Here is a 20,837-nt window from a genome sequence, read left to right as displayed (position 1 = left end):
AATAAGGAAGGATGCTGTGAAGACAAAGGGAGAACACCATATAAGCAAAGGACCGCTCAAGGCTACCAGAAGCTTGGAGTGAGGTATGAGACAGGCTCTCCCTTGCAACTAGCTATCAGAACGAACCAGCCTTGCTAACATCTTAATTTCAAAGTTTCAGCCTCTATAGCTGCAAGATAATACATTTCTGTGACTAAAGTCACCCAGTTTGTTTTACTTTGTTGTGTCAGCCTAAGAAACTAATACACAGGCTGAAACCACAAAGCTGTTTGGCTCCAGGTTCCAGGTTCCAGGTCTAGAAATTTATACTGACATCCAAGAACAAAGGTTTTTTCTTCTTCCTCTTTTTTTTGGTAACAAACCAAGTGTGCTTCATTTTGGGTGAAGAACAAATTCACTCCTTGAAGCTAGAAGCTAGAATGAAAGAAAGTGGGCATGGGGAGGGGATAAAAAAAGTTTCTAATATGGGGCTATGGCTTTATAAAAAGCTATGGGCCTAGGGAGGCTCTACGACAAAAAGTTATTTCACTCATAGGAAGTAAGCTAAGCCAGACGGCTTGGGGATGTCAACACCCTAGTGTCATAGCAGAACAGGCACCTTCAAGTTTATAGGAATGAGCTGTGGAATGGGAATGAGACTGACGCACACAGAAATAGTCACATAACTGTATTCAAGTGGTGGGGGGGAGAGACATGAACATCGATCTGTCCCTGTATTTGCCCTGACTGGGATTGAACCAGCAACCTCTGTGCTTCAGTAGGATTCTCTGACCAACTGAGCTATGGGGCCAGGGCAATATCCACTTTACTCTCTCAATTTGCAAAGTTATGCTTCCTCCAGTTGAAAGAAATAGTCATATGGTATCTTTCACATACAAGGATGTCATTTCCAGTTCAGTTAAGGGGGCACTTGACATGTCCATGAATTTGCATGAATCCATACACAATAAATTATGAGATCTTGCCATTTCTATGACAGAACCATTCCTAAATTTAAAAATTAACATCTATTTGTCTCTACACTGATTAAACTCTTTCTCAATATTTTGTTATCACAATAAAGATTTACATGGTTTATAATGCCTCTGAAATGAGCAAGCAGCCATAGGGCAGCTGAGGTTTGTGATAAAATCAGTGGCCACAGGATCCAGAGAGGGTCCTAGAGTCCAACTCATGGCCCAGCAATTGAATAACAACACACACTAGAAAGCATTCTTGTCTCATGCTTCATGCTTTGAAGGGTTCTAAATGGCAGTTTGGGGCATAATTAGAAATGTGCTTAGTAGCATTTATTAAGTGAAACATTGTCTACATATACTTAAAAGCATCATTAGACTAAATTAATACAAGACAGTCCATCAAATTAATAAAGTACATTCTTCATATCTATTAGTCTTGACCATTTTTCTACTAAGTGTTTACGATCTTACAAATTCAAAGCAATTTGCCTGGTTACTTATTTCAAAGATTAATACTGTATTTTCAAAGCATGAATTAACTTTCATTCTCATTTATACATTCTTCAATCCCTTATTTGACCTATGGACAGAACTTCAGTTAGAGAAATTCTGATTTCTGTGATTAATTCTCTAATCCAAGTGGTTATCTTGACTCTTTTTTATGTCATTGAAAATTCCCTGTATTTGCAAAGGTATATTATACGCTGCTGATCTTCCAGACTTTATTCTCTAATATTGTAAACCTCATGCTTCAAATAGAAAATATGTATCTTTAGGTATATAGGCACCCCTATGTTCACTGCAGCATTATTCATGGTAGCCAAGATACAGAAACAACCTAAGTGTCCAATGGATGACTGGATAAAGAAGATGTGCTACATATATACAACAGAATACTACTCATCCACAAGGCAGAGTGAAATACTGCTATTTACGACCACATGGCTGGATTTTGAGAGTATCATGCTAAGTGAAATAAGTCAGAGGTAAAAGGACAAAAACTATATGATTTCATTCATCTGTGGGATGTAAAACAGAAAGCAACAAACAAAATGAACTCATAGACATAGACAACAATATGGTGGTGACTATAGAGTCAAGGGTTAAATATAGGGTGACTAGACTTCGGGAGCATACAGATGATGTACTACAGAATGGACACTTAAAACTATATAATGTTACTAATAAATGTTACCCTAATACATTTAATTTTTAAAATTCCTAATTGTTGGAAAATATTTTTTTTAATAATTTTATTTATTCATTTTTATTATTAGAGAGAGAGGAGAGAGAGAGAGGAAAGAGATAGAGAGAACAGAGGAGGAGCAGAAGCATCAACTCCCCTACGTGCCTTGACCAGGCAAGCCCGGGGCTTCAAACGGGCGACCTCAAGGTTCCAGGTCGATGCTTTACCCACTGCGCCACCACAGGTCAGGCCAGAAAATATTTTTAACCATTTGAGTAGTGAGTTGTTTTTCATGCTCGCTGACCCTTGGGAGTGAGTGTTTTTTCAAAAAATGAAATTAGTTTCAGTTACAGTTTTATTAACTTAAAATCATGTTTGTTTGATAACTAGTTTATGAAAACAAGAAGAACATACATTTGCCTTTTTTTTAAATGTTGCCTTACACATTTTTATAATAAATCGATCATACTCTGGATGGTCAAGAGGCATGAATACATGCATGAACATTTGTACTATTCAAAGGGATAAAAATATCTTTTGAATATAGGTATAAAGAACAAGGAAAAATTTTAAGAAAAGGTATTCAAGAATCATTCCAAATCTTAAAGACAAAAATGACATCTGTAACTTAGAAATATATCATTTGTATAATAGGTAATTTGTGAAAATAAAAAAAGTACTAGACAAGTTGGTGGCAGTGATATTAACATTTACACATGCTTTAATACATTGTATTTAGAAACTCAAGTTAGTCCTGGTACTTAACTCATAATTCATTGATTAATTCCTTCTACCATTTTTATACCATCAATTGCATGCTAAACAACGTTATATATTGTTTACGTATATATATTATATAGTATTAAACACTCACTTGAATATGAATTTGAAACCTTATTATAGTAACTATAGTTGAAGTCTAGAAATAATATATAAAACAGTGTTAACACGCCTAAAATTTCTTTTTCTTTTTATCTGCTAAGTTCTTTTTGTGACTGTTAAAATTATTTCTGCATTTAAAACAAAAATAGAAGCAACTAAACTTCACTTTCAATTAATATTTATTTTTATAAAATTTTAACTACACTTAGTTAAAAAAACAAAAACAAAAACTTTATAGGTCCAAAAATTCAAAGAATGAAAAGAAAGAATTTAAAATTGATTTAAATATATTGAGATAGTTCTACCAATCTTTAAAAGCCTTTAAATCATCTCGTCAATGTTTCTTCCCTAAAATCTCAGAGAATTAACAGCACAATGTAATCTAGGTTTAAATTTGGGTTCCTCCTGTGTTTAAGATATTTTGTTTGAGCTTTCCCTTACCGGCAAATCACTTAAAGAGACACTGTTACTTTGAGGTTTTATCTGTGAGATTCGTGTCTTTGGGGCTCATTAAGGACATTTACAAAGATTACAATGTCAATAGCACCTAATTTCTGGACTGTGAGAAAGGTCCTCTTGAGTACATAAAATCTGTGGCAGTGCACAGTACACAATGGGCAGCTCAGATCCCAAATTTTATCACACTTAAGTAGCAAACAAATTAATAATGTTTCCTGGGCTCTCTTGGGATCATTATGACTGAGTAAAAAACTGCTTTGAAATTTTGCAGATAATATTCTACCTCATTTTTTATTCTCTTTGATTAACAAAGATTTATTTATCGCTTATCTTTTTTCCTATGTTGTGTGACTCTGTTGTTCTCTTTAAGGTCCTTTTTGGATTAAAACTTGTAACATAAAAAAAAGTTATTTTCTATCTGCTTAAGAAAGATATATTACCGAATATAACACTGTTTTAATATATTTTTCATGTTTTATTTCACTCTTTGCAAAATAGCAGCTAGTGTACTGTAAAGCCAGTAGCCATGCCACCATAACAGCAGCCTGGCTCATGCAGGTTCGCAATGGATTCGGACAGTCGGTAAAGAAACAATGGAGCCAAAAACTGATGGGCCATCATTTTTATTTTTATTTTTGTATATTTTTTTCTGAAGCTGGAAACGGGGAGAGACAGTCAGACAGACTCCTGCATGCACCCGACCGGGATCCACCCGGCACGCCCACCAGGGGCGAGGCTCTGCCCACCAGGGGGCGATGCTCTGCCCCTCCAGGGCGTCGCTCTGTTGCGACCAGAGCCACTCTAGCGCCTGGGGCAGAGGCCAAGGAGCCATCCCCAGCGCCCGGGCCATCTTTGCTCCAATGGAGCCTTGGCTGCGGGAGGGGAAGAGAGAGACAGAGAGGAAGGAGGGTGGTGGGGTGGAGAAGCAAATGGGCGCTTCTCCTATGTGCCCTGGCCGGGAATTGAACCCGGGTCCCCCACATACCAGGCTGACGCTCTACCGCTGAGCAAACCGGCCAGGGACGGGCCATCATTTTTAATCCTAGCTTGCACCCGGCAGGCAAGTAAAAACACACACTGGGCTCCAAAACCCACTCACATTCAGTGCTCACAAAGCTACTGACTTATCCAAGTTTCCTAGAATCAAAGGTTTCTAGCTCACCAGACTTATTCACCTCTGTTCCCCATCTCCTTCCTTCTCCCTGCACAAACTCTGCACAAACTGGCTTCTCATTCAATACTCCGCCATCTTGGCTACTTCTCCTGGCCTCCTCCATGTGGCCTTTCTCTGCTCTCCTCTCTGCTCTCTCCTCTAATGTTAATCTCAGGAACCAAGAGCAAGCTCCTGTTCTGCCCCCATTTTATAGTATAGAAATCAAAACCTTTAATCCAATATACAAAATAGGGAAGTCTCTAATACAAAGTCACTTATCTGGGGCATGATGGGATTGTACTGCCCCACATCAAAAAGGGTGGGAAAGGCTTAATCCCAAAACCAAGCCCCAGGCTACAAGGATTCTGCCTGCCTACAGCCTACCCCCAACACACATTAATATCACCTGGGTGACGGCTTTCACGTGGGCAGCGTCATCTTTAACAAAGTGAGCATAATATATTTTATCTGCCCAACATGTACATTTTAATAGTAATGATGGATTTTATTCTTATACTTATTTCTGGTACAAAATTAGTAACTAAAGATCTAATGGAGAAAGCAGCTCTTTTAAATCACTATCCTATGGTGTAAGTCATTACGGCTGTTATGTAGCTGTTAAAATGTAGACTTTATTTTGGAGACCGAGGGTGCTATTATCAACAGCTCAGAAGGACAGATAGGGATAGGGTTAGCTAGGCACAGCATGTGTTCTCTCACTTCATCTGCATCACAAGGTGTGAGGTGGAGTCACCATCTCCATTTTACATAGCAGAGAAAATTGAGATGAAGTCACTGAGTAAGTAGCTGAAACTGAGATGGCAACTAAAGTCAGTCTACCTCCAAAACTCTTCTGTTACCTCCCATGTTTTCCCATTATACTGTTGAAAATGGGACAACACTCCATACATAAGTCTTGGGCCAAGTAACCATAACTTTGTGGTGACGAACTTAGGCTCTGCACCACACTCTCTGATTCTTATTTAAGATGTTCCACTTACTTGTGGTGTAACCCTGGAAGCTTACTAATTCCCTTTTGTCCAATAGTCTCCTCTGTAAATAGGGGGAAAGCAAGAGTGCCCATCTCTTAGAGTTTTGTGAAGATTGAATTTACAACCTAAAAGGCATTTACTTATTTATTTTAATTGATTTTAGAGATAAGGGGAAAAGTGAAAGAGAGAGAGAGATCAGTTTGTTGTTTCACTTATTTATGCATTCATTGGTTGATTCTTGTATATGCCCTGACCAGGGGTAGAACTCACAATCTTGGTGCTTCAGCACAGTACTCTAAGCAACTGAGCTACCCTGCCAGGGCCTAAAAGGCTTTTAGAATAGGATTGACACCAACTAACTGTCAGCTATACATAATTTTTAAAGTATCTTGTATCTGAAAGTGCAACTTAAGAACCTCAATCCTTGATGCAACATTGAGGTGGTTGTATCAGGAAAGATAAATATTCAAAAGGGTATTTGAAATATTAATATTCTATTTAGATATTCTAAAAAATGGAACTCAATACAACATTGACTTTAAAGAACTCAATTTGGCTTTTGTCACCATATGGGTTACATAAACAATGCCCCCTGCCATGTTATAGAAAGTAATAAAGATTTGTCTATAAGTCACATATATACTAAACATGAACTAAACACCTCTTTGATAATGGATTTGTGAATTAGTATTTGAAAACACTAATAATATAGGGGCTTGAAGGAGGGTACTCAACCTTCTGAAATATCTGAGAAGCTCAGAATGACTTGTTTCATGAAGATAATTTGGCTCTTTGAAAGCCTAGTCATAATCACTAAAAGCTATGCATTCTTTAAAAAAATATTTTTTTATTGATGGAATTTTGGAGACAGGAAGGAGGGAGAGAGGGAGAGATGGAAGGAGGAGAGAGAGAAACATTAATCCATTGCTTTACCCATCCATGCATTCCTTTGCCTGCATGTGCCCTGACCAGGGACTGAACCCTCAACCCTGGCACACTGGGATGATGCTCCAACCAACAGAGTTTCTAGACCAAGGCAAGAGCCTGTGCTTTCTAATGAAAAGATTCATTTACTCCCAAATTAGTAAATTTGTAGTTCATTTATTTCCCAAATTAGTAAATTTGTATAAAAATGTCTCCTGGCATTCATTTACTTGTTTTTATTTATTAAGAACAAAAATATAATTTTACTAAACTTTGTATTAACTGGAACCCAATTAAACAAACTTTTGTTAACTAGGTTATTTCCTCTAACTTCAAAGAGAAGAACAAGAACTGTCAGAGTTGTTTGAGCCTGACCAGGTGGTGGTACAGTGAATAGAGTGTTGACCTGGGACATTGAGGTCCCAGGTTCAAAACCCCGAGGTCACTGGCTTGAGTGTAGGCTCACCGGCTTGAGTGTAGGCTCACCAGCTTGAGCCCCATGTCAATGACTTGAGCAAAGGGCCATAGGCTCAGCTGGAGCCCCTCAAGGCACAGATGAGAAGCAATCAATGAACAACTAAAATGCTGCAACTATGAGTTGTGCTTCTTATCTCTCTCCCTTTCTGTGTGTGTGTCTCTGTCTCTCTCAAAAAAGAGAAAAAGTTGTGTCTGAGATTTAATAGAAATTTCAGGTTTATGTTTAGAGAATTTGGTGTGAATATTGTCAATGAGGCCTCCTCTGTAATGCAGACTCATATTCAGAACAGTGAGTTTTGTGACATACTGCACAATTATAGAACATAAAATAACATTTACATTCCATTCAATTTGGTAAGATGAAAAGTGTACCAATAAATTTTAGGAGGGTTTTGTGTAGCCAGGGTAGAAATTAAGTCCACATTTTGCATTTTCAGAACTGAGGAAAGGGGGTGACATTTGTTTCAGCTCAGTACTGCAAATGGACCTCTGAAAATGGTTTGCTTGGTTAAGGAAAATAAAATTCTGATGCAGCCTGACCTGTGGTGGCGCAGTGGATACAGCATCGACCTAGAACACTGAGGTCACCGGTTCAAATCCCCGGGCTTGCCTGGTCAAGGCACATACAGGGAGCAACTACTACAAGTTGATGCTTCCTGTTTCTCCCCCCCCCCCCTTTCCTTCTCTCTATCTCTCTCCCCCTTCTCTCTAAAAATTAATAAATAAAGAAAAATTAAAAAAAAATTTTGATGCAAACTCCTCAACTGAAATACTTGGGGTATGAAATACTGCTGTTCAACTTTCTAATTAAAATTTCAGGCAAGAATCCAAATAAAAAAATTGTATTTTCATGATAAATCCTGACAGTCTCTTGTCTCCTAATATATTATAATGTTTTAGAGATAACTTACTGTATGGATTGGAATTTCCAACAACTCAAAAGATCTAATCACTTATTGAAATGCCAATATATAGGCTCTGGCCGGGTAGCACGGTTGGCTTAGAGCCTGGTCCTGATTTGCTAAGGTTGTGGGTTTGATTCCTGGTCAGGGCACATACAAGAATCAACCAATGAATGCCTAAATAAGTGAAACAAAGTGATGTCCATCTATCTGTCTGCCTGTCTCTATCTCTCCCCCTTCCTCTCTCTCTAAAATCATTAAATTAAAAAAATGGCAAATGCGGATACTTTTAAAAGGTAGTAGCTGTGTGCTACAGAGTCCAGTCCAAGCCTTACTGTAATCTAAGTGCCAGCCCGAGAGGCAACCGGCACTGTGAGTGCTGAGAGATTGCTCTGTACCTGGGCCAGGCACCTCTGGAACTGCTTATACGTGTAAGCACTAAAGAAATAGCCTTTCTATTGCATGGAGGCCCAGAGAGAGATTCTTCTCTGCTAAAGATCAATACAGATTTCAAGAAGTAGAATATTTTGTCCCTGGCCCGTTGGCTCAGCGGTAGAGTGCCGGCTGGGCATGTGGAAGTCCCAGGTCTGATTCCCAGTCAAGGCACACAGAAGTGACCATCTGCTTCTCCACGCCCCCCCTCTCCCTTCTCTCTCTCTCTCTCTCTCTCTCTCTCTCTTTCTCTCTCTCTCTCTCTCCCCTCTCACAACCATGGCTCGGTTGTCCCTGGGTGCTGAGGATGGCTCCATGGCCTCACCTCAGGTGCTAAGTACAAGATTTTAAAGCTAGGGTCTAAGATTTAAACTCATATCATACTCTTGCATAAAGATTATTTAAAAGTCTACTTTTAAACATTTCCAGACATAAAAAATAAAAATTACTGATACCCTTTGGTTATCATCAATAATAATACTTTAGACTAATAATGTCATTTTTTTTTTATTACTTTAGTGAGAGGAGGGGAGGCAGAGACAGACTCCTGCATGCACCCTGACCAGGATTCACCTGGCAAGCCCCCTAGGAGGCAATGCTTAGCCCATCTGGGGCCCTTGCTCCCTTGCAACTGGAGCCATTTTCAGGCCTGAGGCAGAGGCCTTGGAGCCATCATCAGTTGCTGGGGCCAACTTGCTCTAATAGAACCTTGGCTTCAGGAGGGGAGGAGAAGAAAGAGAGAGAGAAGCAAGAGGGGGAGGGGTAGAGAAGCAGATGGTGCTTCTCCTGTGTGCCCTGACCAGGAATCAAACCCGGGACATCACACTCTGGGCTGATGCTCTACCACTGAGTCAACAGCCAGGGAAATGTCATATTTTGTTAATCCAACTTGTTTAGTAGAGGTTGTTAAGGACCTTAAATAATGAATTTCTTTAATTTTACTTAATCAACCTGCCACTCAACACCATTCGCTGGATTATTTATAACATAGACAGTTAAGGAAAGAGGTGATAAGTAGGATCTGTATTTTGGTTTCCAGATTTAAATAAAAGGAAGTATGCTTATACCCCCAAACACATAGAAACTTATGAACAAAACATACTTCTATTTTCAAAAGACTCCAATTTGAAGCCTTGTACGAACTGAGGGGAAATAAAGTATGCTAGATATAGTTGTACTTTTTTCTTAATTATTAAGTTGGAAAAATAGAAATTTAACAAGAACATGTGGTTGGTGGGCAGTTTAATAAAAAGTAAACAGGATTCCAATTGAGACAGATTCTAGTTTTGAAATATGACCAAATTAATTTTCAGTTAGCAGCAATCAATATTTAAAAATACATATTAGCATTCTTTTTCTTAGATTTTATTTAATCATTTTAGAAAGAGGAGAGAGAGAGAGAGAGAGAGAAGGTGGAGAAGCAGGAAGCATCAATTCCCATAAGTGCCTTGACCAGGTAAGCCCAGGGTTTCAAACTGGTGACCTCAGTGTTCCAAGTTGACCCTTTCTCCACTGCGCCACCACAGGTGAGACCCATATTAGAGTTCTTTTATTCAGCACATCTATGTATTAGTTTTATAAATTGTCTGAAAAAAGTTATATGTTCATGCAGAATATCCAACGCCTCAGGATAACAAAGAAAAGTAGACTCATTCATTCTGTGTGTGAACCGTTTTCCCAACAATAAATATTCTTACCTTTTGATGGAAGCAGAAAAGATTTCTGATCACTGACAGTGTCTGTATACCTGCTGTCTATCTGTAGATTAAACCAAAAAGTTTCATTATTGAGACTGAATACTATTGACTGATTTAGATGTTTAATAGGAGAAAAATAATTTACCTACCAAAGATCTGTAAGTATCACTTCCAGAAGATGGCGAATCTGTTACCACGTTCGTTTTAGACTGCACAAGTAAAGGCTTTACTTTCTGGAAGACACGAGAAGGACATGCTGTGCTGTCAAGGGGAAATAAGTATAGAAAAAATGAATGTAGACTATTCTTCAGCCCTTGGACCACCAAGGGCTTATCAGTTCACCAAGGATAAAAACTATGTTCTTTACTTATTTCCTCAAATATGCCTGGGGAAATCCTTTCCTTTTAGCCCATGGAATAGACCTTTTCCTTAATCAGGCTGCCTTGAGAAAATTAAAAAAAAAATCCAATAATAATTAAAAGCAGACTAATTGGTGGTGGGGGAGCGAGAATGGGGTTTGTTTTCTAATGGGTACGAAGTTTCAGTTTTGTAAGAAAAAAGGGATTCTGGTGATTTGTTCCACAACAATGTGGATGGTCTTAAAATTACTGAACTGTATACTTAAAAATGGTTAAGATGGGCCCTGGCCGGCTGGCTCAGTGGTAGACTGTCGGCCTGGGTGTGGAAGTTCCGGATATGATTCCCAGCCAGGGCACACAGGAGAGGCACCCATCTGCTTCTCACCTCTCCCCCTCTTGCCTCTCTCTCATGAGTTGGCCTGGGCATTGATGGCAGCTCCACGGCTTCTGCCTCGGGTACTAGGGAGCAAGGGCCCAGATGGGCAGAGAATCGCCCCCTAGTGGGCTTGCCTGTCAGGGTGCATGTGGGAGTCTGTCTCTGCTTCCTTCCTCTCACTAAAAAATAAGAATAAATTTAAAAGATGGTTAAGATGGCAAATTTTATGTTCTGTGTATTTATGACAATTAAAAAAAAAGTCTTCAACAGTCCCTTTACAAAAGAAGGCCTAAGAACAGGCAGTAAGCACATGAAAAGATGTGCAACATCATTAATTATCAGGGAAATAAAAATTAAAACTTCAGTGAGGTAGTATTTGAGCATGGTTAAAATTTAAAAAGTGACAATATCAAGTTGGTGCCGATGTAGACCAATAGGAACTTTCAAACATTGCTGGCGGAAGGTAAAACAATACAACCACTTTGGAACATTGGCAATTTCTTATAAAGTTAAACATATATACTCCTATGTCCCACCCTGAGAGTTACAAAACATTTCCACAAATGACTTGTACAGGAATGTTTATAGCAGCTTCCTCTCCCCCAACATAGTCCCTAACTGGAAACAACCCAGGTATCCATCCATCAAGAAAAGAATGAATAAACAAATTAGGGTTTAGTCATTCAATAGAATACTATTCCGCAATACAAAGAAATTATTGCTACAGATACACATAATAGCATGGATGAATCTTAAAAGCACTTCGCTCAATAAAATAAGCCAGCCATAAAAGAATATATACTTTATAATCCATCTACATAAAATTTAAGAACAGGCAAAACTAACCTGTAGTTATAGAAATCAGAACAGTGTTTGTTTGGCATGAGATTCTGGGGAAGCTATTATCTGGAAAGGGACATGAAATTTTAAGGACAATGGAAGTATTCTGTGCTTTCATTTAGGTGATAGTTACACAGGTCAAACTCTTCAAATGGGCCATGGACAGTGAGCTCAGTCAGTTAGAACGTTGTCCCAAAACACCAAAGTTGCAGGTTTAATCCCTAGTCAGGGCACACACAGGAAATGACTAATGAACGTACAACTAAATAGAACAATACATGAATGCTTCTCTCTCTCTCTCTCTCTCTCTCTCTCTCTCTCTCTCTCTCTTCCTGTCTGCCTCATTCCTCTCTCTCTCTAAAATCAAATAAAAAACTCTTCAAATGATATACTTAATATTTATTCACCTTACCATATATAAAATATACCTTAATAAAGAAAATACTAAACCCTTTCTTTTGTAACTTGTATTTACCACATTTACCCAGGTATAAGACGCAAGCTTTTTCGAAAAATTTGAGGCCTAAAAACTGGGTGCGTCTTATACAGTGGTTGTAGATTTCTTTTACTTGCATTTCCTGCTTTTTTGCGCTTGTTTTTGTGCTCATTGTTGAAGATAGTCACTTATCATACAACACAGATAAATTAATGGATGGGAGTTTTGATAGTGATGAGGAGTTGTATGAATTTTATGATGAAAAAAACTTGAGTTCAATAACTTTATGAAATACATTCCCCCCCCAAATTTTGGGCCCCAAAATTAAGGTGTGTCTTATACATGGGAGTGTCTTATACATGGGGAGATATGTAAACATGTAATTTAAAGTTTGATGTTTCCTTATTAATATCTATCTTTTCTACATTGTAAGCCGGGCACTATTCTTGGCTCTATGTGTAAAACAATTTACAAGAGATACCAGTCTGTGATCTCATGGAATTTATAGTCTATAAAGGAAGGAGCCATATTCATCATGCTATCTTATTCCCAGCACAAAGCATGGTACATATTTGCACTTAATAACTATTTGTGAAATTGATGAATGACTATAGAGTATAGGGAACCAAGGGAAAAGATTAGTGTACCCTAAACTCATTCATTTGTTCACTACTTATTCATCATTCTCTCACTTTCCCTCTTTTAAATATTTGAAAAGTATTCTTAAACCTTTGCTATCCCTTTGGATGAGTGTCTCAGGTGCTCATGTCCTGTGTGGATGTACAGGTATGGATTCAGAGCCTGGAACCTCAGATAAGAAGTGGCACACAGATATATTGCAAAGTAGATGGAGGACCATCCCACCTCCGTAGGAAGGTGGGTTGGCATGAATATCTGAGGGCAGGGTCAAGATGATTTTCAAAAGAAATGCTGGATCTATTAATGTGCTTGGACTGATACAATTTTGAAATTTTATTTATTTTATTTTTCAGTTACAGCTTACATTCAATATTGTTATTATTATTTTGTATGTGTGTGTATGTGTGTGTGTGAGAGAGAGAGAGAGAGAGAGAGAGAGAGAGAAAGAGAGAGAGAGGAAAGGAGAGAGATGAGAAGCATCAACTCGTAGTTGTGGCACTTTAGTTGTTCATTGATTGCTCCTCATATGTGCCTTGACTAGGGGCTACAGCAGACTGAGGGACCCCTTGTTCAAGCCAGCGGCCTTGGGCTTCAAGCCAGTAGTAACCTTTGGGCTCAGGCCAGTGACCATAGAATCATGTGGATGATCCCACACTCAAGTTGGTGACCTCGGGGTTTTGAACCTGAGACCTCAGCATCCCAGGTTAATGATCTAGCCATTGAGCCACCACTAGCCAGGCATCAATATTACTTTGTATTAGTTTCTCATGTAGAGTATAGTGGTTAGACAAACACATACATGATAAAGTGTTCTCCTTGATATTCTCAGTACTCACCTGGCACCATACACAGTTATTACAACATTATTGACTATATTTTCTATGCTATACTATATATTCTCATGTTATAATTTTGAGATTTTAGAAGTCTTTTTTAATAAAGTCTAAGCAATTCAAATTTGACTGAGAAAAATTTACCAGATAATCCTAAAACAAGCCTGTTTTTAAGCAGCACAGTATTCTCATGGGTCCTCCAATATTTGATTTGTCCAACTGATTAAATTCTAAAATAAGGATTACTCCACTTGAAATTGTCAGTTTCAGATAAGACAAGGAAAACCGAAAGGGGAAGAAAGAGACTATATATGCTTTTATCTATGTAGATCAGTTTTGGAACATTTCAGGGGAATCAGTTATTAAAATCCTCAGCAAGGTTCAGATTACTATATAAACTTTAAAAACTAGAATTAATGGTGGTGTAAGTAAACATGATACTCAAAACCTCACACAACCACATCAACATTACAACTAAACTACAGAACAACCATTATTCAGAATCACCTAAAATCTACCTGACTAGAAGTCCTATAACTCAGGTTATAAAGAAAAAACCACATTAAGACTAGTAGGAAGGGTGGAGACATGGAATGGGCTGGTCCTACACCCAAGAGTAGCAGATAGAAATTAAGAGGAATATCTTGGTGTTGGAGGTACCCTCTGAAAAGCCAAGGGATCCCAGCCTCGCACCAGGCCATCCAGATGAGAGTTCTAGTGCCAGGAAGAGACGTCTCCATAACATCTGGATGTGTAAACCAGAGTGAGATGGAGGCTGTTGGAGTTCTAGATGTTCCTCTTAAAGAGTCCATACACAAACTTAACTTGAACTTACTCAGTCTGAGTTCCAGGGAAGGAGCCAGAGCTTGAACGGAACCAGGGACACAGGAGGAGGAACTGAATTGTCTGGCTTCAAGTTAAAGCTAGAGGGGCAGCACTCTCCAAGACAAAAGTGCTCGCAGAAGCCATTGTTCCTTTGCCAAGTCTTACCCTCAACAGAGCTAGCACTATATCTGAGTCTCCACCAACCTGGCTAACACTGTTTGCCCCACTTTGGTGATTCCCTGAGGTCTTGCCCCACCCAGCTTACATGTTCACTCAAGCCATTTCCAGTGGCTTTTCCATACAAATGCTTTCTGTTGGCTCATGCTTTGGACTTTCTTAACCCTTTGATTAGTACGAACGTTCATGTACATCTTCAGGCCTCCTGACCATCCAGAGTACGACTGTAACAAAAACTGTTATTTTAAGAATGTGTAAGGTAACATTAAAAAAAGGCAAATGTACGTTCTTTTAGTTTCCATAATTTGGTTGTCAAACAAACATGATTTGAAGTTAATAAAACTGTAACTGAAACTAATTTCATCTTTCGAAAAAAAACCCACCTCACTCCTGGGGTCAACGAGCATGGAAAAACTCACTATTCAAAGGGTGAAAATCTCTCAAACAAATAGCATATGGCCTTTGCATACTCCGTTCTTCTTTCTAAGTGGTCCCAGGCCTGAAACTAGAGGGAGCCAGCCTCAGTTCACAGCTTGGCCTCTCCTGGGCACTGCGAACCCAGTACAAGTAGCAACCATCTGCAGATCACTTTGTAGTTCATACCAGGTGACCCGGGGCCAGGCAGAGGGAGTGGCTGACCTTAGCTTGCACCTTCTGGAAGGCCCCAGAGCCAGTGCATTCAGTGGACAGCTTTAGACCATGGATTACAACCCAACCCTGTCCACAAGCAACACATTCAAGGGGCAGACTTGGCAGGCACCAAAGTCCCACTGAAGCGAGTTCAGGGGTCCACTCCTGCACAGCAGCTCCTCTCTATAGCTGAAGCCAGTCATTGCAGCTGATCAGCCTGAGGGTCAATCTCTTTCTGTGATGTTCCAATAGCAATTAAGGTTCAACTACAACAAGAAGGTGCCCACAGTCCACACGAGATGGGGGATGTGACTGAAGCACCCCAGCTTAGCAAGTGGGAAGTCTGTTCCAATGGCACTACAGAATGCCTACTACATAAGATCACTCTACCAAGACTGGAAGATGCAGCATTCTACTTACTACATAAAAACAAACACAGGGAAACAGCCAGAATGAGGAGACAAAGAAACAGCTTCCACATGAAATCTCCAGAAAAAGAACTGAATAAAATGGAGGCAGCAAATTACCAGATACAAAGTTCAAAAAAATGGTTGTGAAGATGCTCAGGGAACTTAGTGAGAACTTAAACAGTGTAAAAAAGAACAGGGAAACCATAAAATAAGAACCAGTCAGAAATGAACACTACATTGAAATGAAAACTACATTGACTGAAATGAAAAATATAGTATAGGGAATCAACGGTAAAATAGATGAAGCAGAATCAAATCAGAAAATTTCAAATATAAGGAGGCAAAAAATACCAAATCAGAACAGCAAAAAAAAAAAAAAAAAAAAATGCAGATAGTATAAGGAGCCTCTGGGATAACTTCAAGCATACTAACATTTGCATCATGGGGGTGTCAGAAGGAGAAAGGAGAGAGCAAGAAATTGGAAAGCCAATTTTAAAAAAATAATGATGAAAAACTTCCCTAACCTGGTAAAGGATATAGACATGCAAGTTCAGGAAGCACAGAGAGTATCAAATAAGATGAACCTAAAGAGGTCCCCGCGAAGACATATCATCATTAAAATGCCAAAGGTTAAAGACAAAGAGAGATTCTTAGAAGCAGCAAGAGAAAAGCAATTGGTTACCTACAAGGGAGCTCCCCTAAAACTGCCAGCTGATTTCTCAACAAAGATTCTGCAGGCCAGAAGGGATTTGCAAGAAATATTCAAAGTGATGAAAAGCAAAGACCTAAAATGAAAACTGCTCTACTCAGCAAAGCTATAATTTAAAGTTGGAGGAGAGATTAAAGAGCTTCCCAGACAAGAAAAAGCTAAAGGAGTTCATCACCATCAAACCAGTATTACCAGAAATGTTAAAGGGTTTTCTTTAGAAGAAGAAAAAGAAAAAGATCAAATATATAAATAACAAAATGGCAATAAATACCCATCTATCAACAATTACTTTACATGTAAATGATTAAATGCTCCAATCAAAAAACGTACAGTAACTGAATAGATTACAAAACAAAACTTCTACATATGCTGTCTATAAGAGACACACTTCAAATAGAAAGTCACACACAAACTGAAAATAAAAGGATGGAAATGATATTTCATGAAAATGGAAACAAACAAACAAAAAAAGCTGGGGTAGCAATACTTATACCAGACAAAATAGACTTTAAAACAAAGGCTGTAACAAGAGACAAAGAAGAATCCAGTAACTCAACTTCTGGGTATTTATCCAAATAAACCCAAAACACTAAATTGCGAAGACATATACATCCATATATTTATTGTAGCATTATCTACAATAGCTAAGATATGGAAGCAACCTAAGTGTTCATCAATAGATGTATGGATAAAGAAGTTTTCAGTGCATACATAAAATGGATTATGAGACAGCCATAAAAAATAAAATCTTGCCATCCGTTACACTAGGGATGGACCTAGAGGGCATCATGCTGAGTGGAATAAGTCAGACTGAGAAAGACAAATGCCAGTTAACTTCATCTTCAATTGTGGAATCCAAAAACCAGAACAAGTGACCAAGCAGAATAGAAACAGACTCATAGATACAGAAAACATTTTGACAGAAACTTGAAGAATTGTCTCCAGAACAGTTAGCATCATAGCAGATGCGCAATAGCATTTATACCATGGTAATTTAGTTATTTAAAATTTATTGAATATATTTCCACACTGAACATCATTTATGCTTATAATTAAAGCCCCCAAATGAAATTATTAAGTTAACAGGTTAAAAAGTAGTCTATTCTAGAATTAGGTTTTATCTACAAGTGACTTCTAGTATGAAAATGAATGGCATAGTACTAGGTACTAACTGTTTAATTTCTTTATTCTTTTTTTTTAACTTTTCTGTGACAGAGACAGAGAGAAGGACAGATAGGGACAGACAGACAAGAAGGGAGAAAGATGAGGAGCATCATTCTTCATTGTGGCACCTTAGTTTTCACTGATTGCTTTCTTATATGTGCCTTGATTGGGGGGCTCCAGCAGAGTGAATGACCCCTTGTTCAAGCCAGCGACCTTGGGTTCAAGCCAGAAACCTTTGGGCTCAAGCCAGTGACCATGGGTCATGTCTATGATCCCACGCTCAAGCTGGTGAGCCCATGTTTAAGCTTGTGAGCCCGTACTCAAGCCAGCAACCTCGGGGTTTTGAACCTGGGTCCTCTGTGTCCCAGCCTGAAGCTCTATCCACTGAACCACCGCCTTGAACTTTGATACCCTTATGCCCATAAATGGTCAACTGACAGTTACTTTCCAGCTAGAATGAGTCATCCTTTCTTAGAAATTTTCACTTGCCTCTATTTTAGCTCAACCATATTGCATTGTAACAACTTGTTTACGCATCAATAACTCACAACAGATTGAGCTATTTGGGTTTAGGCACTTGTCTTATGCTCTCAGTAACTAGCAGAGTGACAATCATGTATATCTCCAGAGCCTGTAAGTGCAAGGTTTCAGTAAGTGTTAAATAAGAACAGAAAGATATGTGCAGATATCAAAGAGACAGATAGCATTTAAACATCATATGTACTTACAACATAATTGAAGGATGTATCAGCAAGCACGGCAAACTGACGGAACACTGTGTGCCTAGTAAACATCTCATTCTTAAGGGCATAAAAACTGAAATAAAAGCAACACTGAAATTAGAATGTATAAAAATCACAAGCTAAAGCAAATCAGTATGATGTTCATGTGGTTAGGAACTAGAATTTTCAGTGTAAGAGAAAAGAAATACAAGTAAAAATTCTTAACTGTGGACTAACTTCTTTCATTTTTAAAATTATATATTTTCCAGTCCTGAAAGGCACAGAACTAATGGTAGTACAGTGTCATTGAACATCTTGGGAGTCCAGACCTGGTTTTCAAAACATTTATCTCTGGAATAACCAGGATACCTTTCAGAAATGGCTGTCTCTAGAACTAAAGCAATAAATAAATGTACAAGATGAGCCGGGGACATTTTATTGTCGAGCAAGTCATCAAAGATTATGTCAAAAGAACACAGTAGTTAAACTGAAAGGGCTCCAACTAACTTAAGTTTGGTGAAGTTAAGCATCAAAACCAATGATTATGATGTATTAAAGTACAACAAATATATTAAAAAATTGGGAAAATTTCAGTCTATCTATATTGCAAATAATGCTAAAATTAGGAGTTTCACTCTCTGGAAGGCAATGCTTTTCAGAGAAAGCCAAGCATATTCTGGATAACCTTTGTCAGGCAAGTAGGAAAGAAACAAAAGGATCACAATATTCAGTCATACAGGGGGTTCTTAGAAGAGATTAGGTGTGCAACTCATGGATCAAAACCACAATGTGGTGTCACTACATAGCTACAAGGACGACTAGAACCAAAAAGATAAGCAGTAACAAATGTTGAAAAAGACAGAAAAAAATTGGAACACTCATTTATTGTGGAATGTAAAATGATGCAGCCACTTTGGAAAACCTTTTGGCATTTCCTCAAAATGGTAAACATAGGCCCTGGCCAGTTGGCTCAGCGGTAGAGCGTTGGCCTGGCGTGCAGGAGTTCCGGGTTCGATTCCCGGCTAGGGCACACAGGAGAAGCACCCATCTGCTTCTCCACCCCTTCCCCTCTCCTTCCTCTCTGTCTCTCTCTTCCCCTCCCGCAGCCAGGCTCCATTGGAGCAAAGATGGCCTGGGCACTGGGGATGGCTCTGTGGCCTCTGCCTCAGGCGCTAGAATGGCTCTGGGTGCAACAGAGCGACGCCCCAGAGGGGCAGAACATCGCCCCCTGGTGGGTATGCCGGGTGGATCCTGGTTGGGTGCATGCGGGAGTCTGTCTGACTGCCTCCCCTTTTCCAGCTTTGGAAAAATGAAAAAAAAAAAAAAGGTAAACATAGAATTATCATGTGACCCAGCAATTTCTTCCTATTTGTATACACAAGATAATTTAAAACATATGTTTACATTAAAACTTGTACATGAATGTTAACAGCAGCATTATTCACAGTAGCCAAAAAGTGGAAAGAATTCAAATGTCTAACAATTAAAGAATGGATAAAAATGTGGTATAGTTATTATGTGAAATATTATTTGGCAGTCAACAGTAGCAAAGTACTAATATATTCTACAAACACAGACAAGCTTGAAAACACACCCAGTAAAAAAAGCCAGTCACAAAATGCCACCTACTGTATGATTCACTTACATGAAATGTCCATAACAGGTAAATCATTATCAACAGAAGGTAGATTAATGGTTGTTAGTGAGAGAGAAGAAATGGGTGGCAATGCTAATGAGTATAGTATTCCTTCTTGGGTTAATGAAAATGTTCTGATTTAGAGAGTGATAATCATTGCTCAACTCTGTGAATACAAAAACCACACTTTAAAAGAGTGATTTTATGGTATATAAACTATATGTCAATAAAGTTGTTATACAGTAAGTTATGTATGCTAAAAAATAGAATCCTATGAATAAAGAAGAAAAAAGGTAACAAACAAGGACTTTAATATCATTATAATAGTTATAGAAGAGAGAGGAAAAGATCAATAAAATAGAGGAAAAGAGGAAGAATTTCAGTAGAGAAATGGAACCTATTAAAAAAATAGAGAAACCATCTTAGAAATAAAAGCACCATAAATGATATTAAGAACCTCATAGATGGGTTAAATAGCAGAATGGATATAGTAGAACACAGTATTATTAATCTCAAAAGCAAATCAATTTAAAAATACAAAATAAAGCACAATGAGGAAAATAAAGACAAGTATATAAGAAATATGTAAATCACAGTCAAAGGAAATAATGTACAAATAATTAAAATCTTAGAAATGAGGCAGAAATAATAAAATAGAAGATAATAGCTAAAAATATTCTCAAACTCAGGAAAGACATTAACCTATCGATTCAAAAGCCAGACAGAATAAATAAAAGGAACTATACCTAAGCACCTAACAATAAAACCAATGAAAACCAAAGAGAAAATCTTAAAGCACCCAGATATGGGAAAAACACATTACCTTCAAAGGAGCAACAAGATTGCTGACTTCTCACCATCAATGGTGGAGACCAATATTTCATGCACTAGCATCATTAACATGTCAAGAAGTAAATGAATGCTCTAAAGAAGTCTACACTCAGAGAAAATATTCTTCAACAATGAAGGTAAAACAAAGCCATATTCCTATAAAGAAAAGCTGACAGAATTATTTGCC

At 38.3% G+C, this 20,837-nt stretch overlaps 1 protein-coding gene across 1 annotated transcript in view; it reads right to left on the bottom strand.

Annotated features, from left to right (window-relative positions):
* C5H10orf67 (chromosome 5 C10orf67 homolog) overlaps positions 1-20,837 on the bottom strand; it is a 130,021-nt gene that overhangs the window by 11,411 nt on the left and 97,773 nt on the right. The window contains exons 13-15 of the mRNA XM_066233060.1: positions 18,190-18,277; positions 10,213-10,296; positions 10,064-10,124 (exon numbers count right to left, since the gene is read on the bottom strand). Of these exons, the coding sequence (XP_066089157.1) occupies positions 10,064-10,124; positions 10,213-10,296; positions 18,190-18,277 (233 nt within the window). The remainder of the gene's footprint in view (positions 1-10,063; positions 10,125-10,212; positions 10,297-18,189; positions 18,278-20,837) is intronic.

The sequence above is a fragment of the Saccopteryx bilineata genome, chromosome 5, assembly GCF_036850765.1.
Source record: "Saccopteryx bilineata isolate mSacBil1 chromosome 5, mSacBil1_pri_phased_curated, whole genome shotgun sequence".
In the NCBI taxonomy this organism is placed as follows: domain Eukaryota; kingdom Metazoa; phylum Chordata; class Mammalia; order Chiroptera; family Emballonuridae; genus Saccopteryx; species Saccopteryx bilineata.
The sequence above is the reverse complement of the archived record's forward strand: the minus strand, read 5'-3'. Positions and strand labels throughout refer to the sequence as shown.